The sequence below is a fragment of the Simochromis diagramma genome, unplaced genomic scaffold (assembly GCF_900408965.1).
Source record: "Simochromis diagramma unplaced genomic scaffold, fSimDia1.1 OVJJ01000205.1, whole genome shotgun sequence".
In the NCBI taxonomy this organism is placed as follows: Eukaryota; Metazoa; Chordata; class Actinopteri; order Cichliformes; family Cichlidae; genus Simochromis; species Simochromis diagramma.
In genome coordinates, this window is record NW_024386782.1 from 15,084,971 (window position 1) to 15,096,588 (window position 11,618).

The following is an 11,618-nucleotide window of genomic DNA, read 5'->3' on the forward strand; positions in this document are numbered from 1 at the left end:
AGTCCATTTCTAATCTCAACAGCCTTACTGCTCTGTTGGTACATCCTCTTCATCCTCAGCACAGAAAAATCAGTATTGCACAGATATTATCGCAACATCACTGCATTGATATAGTGCTGGGGATTGTCTCACACAGTGCATACATTTAGAACTGCATTTCCAGCTCTGCACTGTGTGGTAAACAATGTTTATAATTAGCTCTCAAGAAATGCCATGAATGTTGGCTGTAGTGGACAAATGTGTGTAATTCAGAGTTTGAGGTTAAGCCAGCCCGAGCTGTATGCTGTGCTTTGATGTAGCTGTATAAGCAAGTATAAGCTTGCTGTTCCTGTTATTTGGAGAATTGTTGAATCTGTGAACTCATCATTTCTGCTCATCTGCGCTCAGTTCAGGCTCGTTATGCTTTGAGATCCACCTTCTGACAAGGCAAGGAGTTGTATTATCTTTTCCTCAACACGGTTGACTGGCACTAAGCTGATTTTTAAGTTTTTGTAACTAAGTAATGTTGACCCCCTCTAGGATCTATCTCCTTGCATTGCAAATAATTAACTCACCCAGTTCAGGTTTGTTTTAACAGGTGCTTTATTGGAGCGCACTGCCTTGTGCACACACTTAAATCTAATAATCTAAACCAATTTAACCATAAAGCTGTCACAAGAGAACGGAAACAGTCATTTCCTCTTTGAACACAGCTCAGTGACAGCCCAGCCAGCCAATGCAGTACACGTGTGTTCACCTTTGAGCATGTGTGCGTCCATCATTAGCAAGTGGTGTGAAAGACTCTTTCCGTAGCTTCCTATCGTGTCTAGGGCAAAGTTACAGCGCTTTGTTTTGAGAAACAAATGCGTGCTCACACAGAGGTTAGCAGTTAGTCCACAGTGGGAGCCACATCCTGTTCCCTTAAGGCTATTTGTAGGAGCTTTAAGTACAGATTGTACGCTACTCATCGCTGGAAGTGCAGCCTTTTCAGTGCTGCTTTAAAGCAGTTTCTTTTACTCTTTATTTACTGGATACCTATCTTATGTCATTTTGATGTTCATTGTTCTTTGCTGTGTGTTTAACTTTCAATGAAACGTCCAAAACAGGGCTTATTGTTTGAAAGTGAAGTTCTTTCTCATTCTGCTCAGCGGTTTGTCGTCCTTCTCGCATATGTTTCATTTGTAATGTACCAAATGTTTCCAGTGGGTGGCAGGTGTTTACTGCACGCTAGCTAGTTAAGCACCGAGATTCTTTTGCTATAAAGCCATATTAATGTAGTACATGCAGGATGTGGTTTGGTAAACTGTATATAATGTTCAAGCCCTAACGGTGCCTCTGTAGAAGCGCAAGTTGGCCATAAAAATAGATCAGTTTTCCACTTCCCCTTAATCCACCTTAAATTATCTCTCAGGTACAAGGAAGTCTGTGGAATTAATAATTTTCTTTTGGTGTTTTAACATTTATTTCCTGCTCCTGTGATGTGTTCCTGAGCCTGTGCGACTCTGTACAGAACTGTCTGGTTTTAATGCAGTGCAGCCTGAGGCTGAACATCACAGCCATTCATGACTTGTTTTCAGTCTTGTTCTTGTGCACAGGAATGCCACTGAATTCTCTGAATATTTTTTTATGATCACTAAAACATTTGTAGTTTTATGTTTTGTTGTTTTTTCTAAACCATTTGCTCACCAAGTTTTCACAGCATTTTGAAATCCACCATATCTTTCCTTCTCAAAGTTTGGAATCAAGTAAATCATTGCTGTCTGTTTTTTGTTTACATGTTACAAAGTGTTACAGCGTTTTGGAAAACAGGGTTGTGAGCAGCTTCCCACATTCCTGAACTCATAAACATACCCACCGTTCCCATCCTTCCTAACAATCCCAAATCCTTACATACGAATTGCTCATACATTTCTCAAAACCACCTGTACTTGTCTGATCTTCAAAGAGATCCCCACCCTGTGACATTTGTGTCTATGTGCATGTCAGGTCATTGCTGTGTGTGTGTGTGTGTGTGTGTGTGTGTGTGTGTGTGTGTGTGTGTGTGTGTGTGTGTGTGTGTGTGTGTTGTGTCATTAGCTGCTCTCCTTCCTAGAATAAAGAAAAAAATGCATCACTCTTTATTCAGCATACACAGACCTGCACACATCCAAACAGCTCGGCTAAATAGATTTCTGGCAAACACAAGCTGTGTTGACAGGAGAGATGAGCTGCTGTTCCTGTCGCGGCTTGCCGAGGGCACAGAGCTGGGCCTGCGTTCAAAAAGAGCCGCCACTGTTGAACCCACAAAGCCATCAGACTTGTTGCTACTGCCTCTGCCAACACACACACACACATTGCTGTATCAAAGGCAGCCAGGCGAGTGTTTGACTGTTTGAACAGGTGATTCACATTGGCTTCATGGATCTTAGGAGACAAGTCAATCACGCACTGTTAATTTGTTACTTGTTAATTTAGTGTAACATTTGAATTGAATGCAGTAAAGGAAGCTAGGACTCAGGATTCACTTGCATTATGTATAAACTTCTCCAAGGGGGAGCTTTTTGTCTGTGTCTCAGTTTACTAATATCCGTCGGCTGTTCTGGAAGGACTAAGTTGGGCAAGTGCCTTTCATTAGAGTTGCATAATTTTATTCAGGTGGTGTTACTAGCATGTCTGACGGGTTGTGCTTGCGACTGATGAAGATTGCCTTGTGTAAAAAGACCCGAGGTCTCTCGGAACACCCTCGGGTCAAGGTGTGATTTTGTGATTTTTCTTTCTAATGCAATATTTACCCACAGATGTTGAGTATGGATAGGTTCCCAGCAGGGTGTCTGACTTCAGACAAAAGTGGGTCTACAAAAGATTTTTTGTCAATACTATTGTCTTATCTACATCTTCTAAAACTTTGATGAGGACTTTAGTGCAGCCTCTCGTTACCACTCTAGGGCAACTGCATCCCTCACAAACTGCTAGACTTTCCTTCTGATGGGTCAAAAGTTGCTGGTGTCCTGCAAACAGCAACCCCCAACCTCCCCTTCATTCATTAAAGGTCCAGAAGTAATTTCCCCAATCAGTGGTAGACGGAGCCTGGCTTCTGGTTTGCTTCTTTGTTTAAGGAGGATAATCTTTTGTTGATGTTTGGTTGGTAAATTTTAGTTGCCTATCACCAATGCCATCAATTGAAACCTTTTGTTGTTGTTTTTTGTTTTTTCCCATTTGTGCCTCTGTGACATGTCTCTAATCTGACAGTGTAAAATAAATTCTTTATCATACACAAACTGACCTTTATCTGCTGTCCTCCATCTTTTTACTTTTCAGAGGGGCACAGATGGCTTTTGGAAGTCGGTGGCTCAGTCTGTGCCTCGGGAGCCGACAGAGATGAGAATCCTCAACCCCTACTTCATCCAGGAGGCTGCCTTCCAGTTCATTGGCCTGCCATTCAACAATGGCCTCATGGGCAAAGGAGTAAGTAACAGTGGAACTTTACTTTTGTTTTAAACCTTCACTGTAGGTATGTTGTAACTGCACACCCTTCTTAAAAAAAAAAAAAAAAAAAAAAAAAAAACCTGCACGGTGTTCAGTGGTGTAACCTGACGTGCACCCCCCTTGAAATGTAACTGTGCAATCCAGACAAGGATAAATGCTGGCAACGGCGTCGGCCAGTTACGTAGGCTACATCAGATATCGACTTTGTATGCATAGATGAGACGTTCATCTGTTTTTGTAAGAGAATGAGAGCTCGATATCCAGAAAGAATGGGGAGGGGATTGGACTGTGTTTCCAAATGAAATGCAGAATAATTACAGTCCCACTCTGTGCCCTGCTTACACAAGAGTCTTTTTCCTTTTTCTTTTTTCTTTAAGTAACTAATTGAAGAAAATATACACATGTTATATAATCTGCTGATTCTGGAGCCATTTAGGGGCTTATTTTGCTGTAAATTATGAGCAGAGTTCATTCTTGGAACAGGAGCTGCGATTAGGGAGCCACGGATCTAAAGCGTTCCGATCTTTCGCTGCATTTTACTTCGGTACATTAAAAACTAGTGAATACTCGATGTAACCCGGAGCCAGGGTGAATCCTGCTGCCGTGTCATCCCTTTAACCAGAGAATATTTTGTTTAAGAAGTGATGAAATTTAAATTGGTGGCTATCAAATCGATTGCAGAGCAGAAAAATTACAAACTAAACATCAGACTGTTTGAAATTAAATACTGGTGTGCAAGTGTATATAGTGTGTGTGTGTGTATGTGTCTGTGTACACTTGGCGAGTAAAGGGGGGATAGGGGGAATTGGAGGGGACATGAGGAGTGTATCACCCTAACACCACCCTCTGGGGGCCACCAAGAACACCCCTGCATGAACTCAGCTCTGCAACATGTGTTGAACATGTGGGCATCACATTATATATGTGTGTGTTTGTGCGTAAGAGAGCGAGTGCATGATGATCTGTGTGCACGTTTGTGTTTGTGTCTGGGTGTTTGCAGGGCTGTCTGGCTGCAGAGTTGTATGATTTGGCACATTCTTTCCCTAGAAACACTTTACCGTTTCTCCTCTGACCATCACAGTGTATGTTTATGTACATGGAAATTAATGAGGAGGACTATTTGTTATACTGGTGTTTATGTTGAGTGTGTGTGGCTGCATGTGTGTAAAATAATCTCTTATTAGAACATGCAGTGGGGGGTTGGCCAGCTGCTGGTTCAACTCCACCTACCCTGAGGGCTGCAAATCAGGGTAATGATTTAAATAGGGCCTCCCTCCCTCTGCTTTCTTCTGCACCCTGCATCCCCCCCCCCCCCCCCCCCCCCCCACACACACACTCTCTCTGTTGTTCTGCAACATCCTCACGCACAATCAAACACACAGAGGCCCTTTTACCTACCCCCCCCCAAATCCCAGATCTCTGGCACCCCAGGGCGGTTAGGAAGCACAGCTTCAACCCTGTAGCTCAGCGTGTCGTAGCAGGGGTCTACAGGCATCACATCTCAAAGGTAATAGTTAATCACCAAGTGTTCAGAGTCAGTTAGCAGCAGTGAAGTAGAACAAAGACAGAAGTACCGAAGAGGGAGGGAGGGAAGCAGATACGAGAGTGGTAGAATACATCTGTGTCAGATGCAATGAGAAAATTATAATAATAATTGGGTAGATTTTCTTTTGTCATACCTGTTTTTCATTTTAATAGTGTGTGTGTGTGTGTGTGTGTGTGTGTGTGTGTTGCCCACACCTGTGTTTCTGCCACAGAACATTCCAACTTTGGGGACTGTTGCTATAACAATGGCACTGCACAACTGCGACGAGGTGGCGGTGGCTGGTTTTGGTTACGACATGAACAAGCCCTACGCACCTCTGCACTACTACGAGTCTGTCAAGATGTCCGCCATTAAAGAGGTGAGCGTTCGCACATCAGCACTTATTTCACTACAGGGTAATCCAGCATTGGAGGCACTCTTTAAGATTTCTTTAAATGAAATGCGGAACGACATGGGCTCATTCCTAATGAGAACAATATATTCTAGCTGCTCCTTACCCTTTGGCCACAGTAGAATAACCAAAGTAACAACTGTAGACTTTGATTAGGAGGGACCACCACTCCTGTGAAGGAGTGCGAGGGGGACGTGAACTGGCCTACAGCCAAAATACATTCACTACAAAGCAGTCACTGTTTGGACTTATGGTAATATTAGTCCAAGAATTCTTTTGGGGTTCAACTTCTCCCATTTTTTTTTTTTCTTCTTTAAAGCCAAAATTATAGCCGTTATGAGCTTATGGGGGGGAAAAAAATGCTTGGAGGTGCTCCGGAGTGCTAAACAGCTCTTTGCAGTTGGCTAATGGTTGTTCTACAAATATTTTAAGATTACAAGGGACTGTTAAAGCTGCAGAGGTGTCAGGAACATTTTGTCTGATAACTGCGCCATCAGCTCAAAGTCTCTGGATGTTTTGTGAAAGGATTAACTTTCCAAAAAATATCCCTTCACTGATCCAATATCTTCTATAGTTAAGATGTGTAAATGCCGTAGCATGCAATACACAGTATTTCAATACTTTTTAAACCTTTCAGTGACCCCTCGTGCCCTTCAGATGGATGTAGACTACGCCCATCAGAATCAGGAAATGCTACATTGTAAGATGAAAGCAATCACTAAACAGCTTGTTATGGAGTGATGCTTCAAAGAGGAAAAGCATGCCAGCCACATGGCCACAAGAGAGTAACGGCCACCTCGATACTGAGGTTTAAGGGCTCAGGCACTTCTCTTAATTTGTCACCTGTCTGTAACTTTACGTCCCATTTGACTTGGAAAATTAAGTCAGAGCTGCTTTCATGAAAGATTAAGAGCACAGATTAGTAGAAACCAGAGAAAATGTCTGGGGGGAAAAGGGAAACAAACCCGTACGTATATTAAACCATAAACAAAATGAAAGATTGGTGAAACTTCCTGATAAATTTAAACATAAATTCATGAAAGATGAAAAATGAAAATCGTCAAACTAAATTTTTAGATTGAAGTGGGAACTGTCTTTCATCAGACACTTAAACGATCGTTTTCTAAACGTCCTCATGACGGAGCTCTCTCTGCTCCATCACGTCTGGATCTCTGTGTTTACACTGAAACCGAGCTGAATCAGAGATGTCACCCCTGCGCTGACATGTGTAAACCATGAGCTCAGTATGATGATAACCTTTGTCTAAACTCCCAGTAAACCTTTGGCATTTATTGTCATCATCTTCATCAGCATTGTCATCATCAGCCACACGTGGCTAATTAATGTTAATGTTTTTAGCCTTTCATTTTTTTTTATCTCTGTTGTTTGGAAAGCTTAACCAGCGCCTGAGGTTTTGATTTTTCTGGAACCGCACAACTGGTAAACCCTCCAGCTATTCTTAGGCCTGTTCTTTAACTGTCTGGGTGGAGGATTAAAATCCACAATACATGTCTATCTATGCATCCTCATTTTTGGCATCTCAAAGCTGTGCTTGGAAATGATCTAATTTAAACTGATCGGATCAATAGTTGATGAAATGACTGTGAAAACCCACAGAGAATGATGACCTGAGGCTGTGGAGCCATTGGCATCTTTCTGCTCATCTTCCAGTTTTGATTTTATGGTCGCAACTTTAACATTTTTGTCATGTGGAGTTTCACTAAAGAAAGAAGTCAAAGAGGAATAAAGTCTTACAGTTATTATTTGGAAGTTACCCAAAGACATGATTGCAACCAATGCATATGTTGCCCTGTCTGTCCCGTGTGCAAAGTGGATACGGACAGACTTTTAGTGAAGCTGAGAAGGCATTGGGGGTTTTTTTCTACCCTGCTCCTCCTCGTCTTTTAGCTGCTGCCTATAGGGGTCACCACAGCGGATCGTCATTAAAGCTAATGAAACACCATAAAACCAGCCAGAGTGGAAGCTAAAAGCAAATAGAGCAAACTGTCTCGAGTGCTTACATGCTGGATTACATATTAGATGACGACCCCACAAGGTGCACTTTTCAGTTTCGCTACCTCTGTGAGTAGTTTACATGAAAAACGCCAACTTGTCTGCAAATATTCACAAATTACTGGCAACCAAATCTGCTAGCGACCAAAGCAGCTGGAAGGAGCTTTTCATCGTGGACCTTTTTAATGATAGCGATTGCACGTAACCTTAAGTAAATATTTGCCAACTGGTCGCGGAATACACACTTTTCTCTCCCAACCAGTGGTTGCCAGCAGGTCGTTATTGTTGTTATTGTATTTTAAATGTCATTGTAATTTTGCTGGTGACTTCTGCGAAAACTGCAGGTTATTGTTCTTTCAGGCCGTGGCGTTTCCCATCATGTAATTGTAGGAGGCTTGACCCAGACAGACACACACTCAGACCTTATAAGAGAGTCTTGAAGCTCTCCACTTTTTTTTTCATTCTTTCTCATAGGTCTCTTCCTCCACCCTGTGCCTCCTTTCTCTATATATCCCTTCTCCTTTTATCCCTAACTATCCCACTGGACTGAATTCTTATAGCACAGCAGGACAGAAGACTGACCACCATGGCTTAACACATGCTCCATTGTTGTACACTTGAACACCCACATGTATAGACACTGGGGATATAGTAACCCTAAACTTAACATACAGTTTTGTCTGGCGCTGTTGGAAAATGTGCTGTTTAATATGCCTCCTCCCACCACTTATCCTCGTGTTTCATCTGTGATGTTGTATCTTTCTGAATATGTCCTTTCCTTTGATTATCCTGCAGTCATGGACACACAACATATCCAAGGAAAAGGAGTTCCTTCGTAAGCTGGTGAAGGCAAACGTCATCAAAGATCTGACCAATGGTATCTAAGTTTACACCCGCCCACAGTCTCCCTCCGCCATTCCCAAAAGACTACTAGCAGGAAGCTGGGAAATGGATTGACTTTTTGAAGAAGGAAAAAAAAAAACCCTGGAGTCCGGGTGGCCTGCACACTGCCGGGGTTTTCATATCAAAGGATATTTAAAAAAGAATAAAATACAGGAGGGATTCTGTGGAGAGACGCGCACACACGTGCCTTCTGAACCAAAGACTCTTGCTGATTGAAGCGGGGGGAAACGAGCATGGGGGGAGCACTGGATCTGCATAGTTTTGCGTCTTATCAAAAGACATTCGCAGGAACGCTCCGCCGGCCCCACACTGCAGTGTTTACCACTTCAAAGCCCCGAGTATTACATGAATGAACAGTAAGAGCAGAGGTGACACTTTATGACCCACAGAAGTCAGAGTTTAGCTTGATGTTCCGGTCAGTCTGGTGAAGAGACAGAAGACAAAGGGATGGAGAAGGACTATTAGAATGTGTGGGGATGGTTGAATATTAGCAGTGCCAAATGTACCTCGTAGAGAGAAGAGGCCACCCCCCTCTCCTTCTGCTGCCTGAATGTATTCTTGTTCCTCATTGTAAATATCAAAAATAATTTTTACTGTGCTTTTTAAAGCGCTGCAGCAGCTGCCCTGATCCTCGTCTGTCACTACTTCATTCATTCATTTTTTTTCCCCCATTCTGTCCTGACTTAAAAACTAACACGTGCTCCACCAGATGATCCCTGACACCCCCCACCTGTCACAAAGACTGGTGTTGCTTTGACACACTAATATAAGCTTGCGGCTCCCCATGCTGTTTGCATCAGGTAAGAAGCCACCAAAAAGCTAAATATTAATGAAGACTGAAGCTCTTTGAGGTATTTAAAATTGAAGTTTATGTGAGGTATTTTAAAACTCTACATCTTCTTTTTTTCAATAAAGATGCTATCTTTTGTAGTTTTTAAAGTTGACCACCTGTAAGAGAGAAAGTAAGACACTGCAGTCTCCTCTTACTTAATCCTATCTTTGTTCATGAGACATAAAGTGATCCAGGGTGTTTTATGGCATCCCTTTTCCATTCTCCTGTTGCTGCAGAGGTTTTGTTCGTCACTAAATGGTGAACTCTTGGATTGTGGAATATATATTATTGTTTTTTGTTTATTTATTTTGTTCCAAAGTCCCAGTGTTTTGGTCACAGGCAGGCCTGCTTTCTGTTCTAAAACAAAAGTTTGCATTTGTGCTTTAAACTTCAGCACCATGTGCTTCCCCAGAGACTGCAGCATCATCTAGGCTTGTGGCAGAAGTAACAGTGCGACTGAATCTGCTTTAAACTGGATGGGTGTTAAATGTCTGCACCTCTTCATTTTCTTTGTTTTATGCAGCATTTGTTAACACAACACATGTGACCTTCTGTGACATCGGGCGTTAAGAAAGAAAGGAAAAAAAAGTTCCACAGGTGATAAATGCCACCTTCAGTTTGAAATTAATGTGCTGCTGAGGCCTTTGCACTTCTCACATGGAGATCCTGTTGCAGGCTTCTCTGTATTTTAACATTGAACATATTTGTGATCTCACTCACACAAACCACACACACACACACACACGTGCAATCTCCTTCAAACAGTGAGGGAGAGCAAGAAGATGCATATGTTCATCATATTATATGAATGCGATAATCAGCTTTATATAGTGATGGTGCATTTTAAAAACTGCTTTACCAAAGCAGGGTTTATTTTACTTTCTTTGTGAATAGGGTTTTCTCCAGTTTTCTGTCTTTTTAACACTTCTATTGGAAGTGTAGATTGTATACACATACACACACGCGCGATGCATTGCTCTTTTTGTTTCCTTCATGCTCATTAGTTTCCACACGCTGCCAGGGTCATGCATCGTCACGTCATGCACAGTTCCTTTCGGACTGGTTCTCCTGGGTTTGAAAATGGATACTTTTTTTTTTCTTCTTTGGAAAACTGGGCCCCGTTTGGGCCTTTGTCTGAGAGCAAAAGGTACAGGGAACATCTGAGCATTGCACTATCATGAGGCGCTGTCAGTGCCTTACACCTCATCACCTGGAAGCTGTAGCGAGGAGTGTGACTGCTGTGAAAGAGAACAAAGGCAGCTGATTCCAGTATGTAGGCGCAGCTCCAGCTCTGGGTCAGGACAGGTCTCATTCCTGGGGTTTGGGACCGGTCCACTTCATGTATGTACTGTATGTACATTGTATACAATCCAAGGTCAAGTTGAAGCCCTATACTGTTTTGGGTTTTGTGTTTTAGGGGGAAATGATGTATATATTGTACTTTAATAAATAAGATGGCTACTTACGTTAAATCATTTGAAAACTGATTTAAAAAAAAAAATCAAATATTTGCTGTTTGAACCCTAAAACACAGAAAACTACCAGTATAGTCTTCAAAGCTACGAGTCTAAGCAGATCCTTAATTGGAAAGGAGCCCATTTCTGTCTTACTTTTTAGGTTTATAATTTTTATTTTTAAACGAATGCTGGATAAGTTCACATGTGTTACGTCCAAATCGCCTTTTTTCTTTTCTTCTAATCTGTTCAAAATAAAGCAGAATGTATTTGCTTTTGTTGTTCGTGGTATTTATAAATCTTTAATTTTGAAGCATTAACAGGAGGTCAAAGTGATTGAACGTGTTAATTCTTTTTTTTTACACACACACACACACACAGTTACAAAAGGCTTTCTGTTACCTAATAAAAAGGTTTGTAATGGAACTTTGTGCGTGTGGTCTTTTCATTTTATTGTAAATGACCTTATTGGAGACATGCATGAGTGTCCAAACTGATTGTTTGTGCAGGAAATTAATTTGATGTGGTTGGTCCACCTTCTGCTTTTAATCTAGCTTTTATCACAAAGTGCCAGCTCTGGGCTCAAATATGTCTGCGGTGTGGCCCTCGGTGTCTTAGTCTGGCATGCTGATAGTGGAGCAGTCCTCATGAAATGTGCAGCAGGTTGGAACACCGTCTGCCTCCTCCCGTTTCAGGGGATACAGAGTGCAGGAAACCCAGTGGAGATGAAGGAGGGATGGGATGGAGAAGGGGATTTCCTCCGCTGATCTGTGCTCTGTATCTCCAACCTGCAGAGCCAGGGGAAATCATTTTTCAATCCTCCAGCGACCAGGCTTCCTCTCTAATTCACTCTCCTTTTTCTCTTGTGTGTTTATCTCGCTCCCTCTGTTACTCGTTTCCCATGTTGTGCTCTGCTGCGCTGTTCACTTCTCCCTCTTCACCTGCTCGTTGCTAACAGGGATCAAGTTTCACTGGAAGTCACGAGGGACTCATTTGAGACACACAATGAATACACGGTACTATTCAGCTGCCGCA

General features: G+C 42.2%; 1 protein-coding gene across 10 annotated transcripts in view; it reads left to right on the forward strand.

Moving 5' to 3' along the window:
• The window catches only part of st3gal3b (ST3 beta-galactoside alpha-2,3-sialyltransferase 3b), a 49,918-nt gene extending 38,909 nt beyond the window's left edge, over window positions 1-11,009 (forward strand). For all 10 annotated transcript variants that reach the window (XM_040022136.1, XM_040022135.1, XM_040022140.1 and 7 more), the window contains 3 exons: window positions 3,277-3,423; window positions 5,202-5,348; window positions 8,190-11,009. In XM_040022136.1, the coding sequence (XP_039878070.1) occupies window positions 3,277-3,423; window positions 5,202-5,348; window positions 8,190-8,279 (384 nt within the window). In that variant the 3' untranslated portion in view covers window positions 8,280-11,009. The remainder of the gene's footprint in view (window positions 1-3,276; window positions 3,424-5,201; window positions 5,349-8,189) is intronic.
• The last annotated feature ends 609 nt before the right edge of the window (window positions 11,010-11,618 follow it).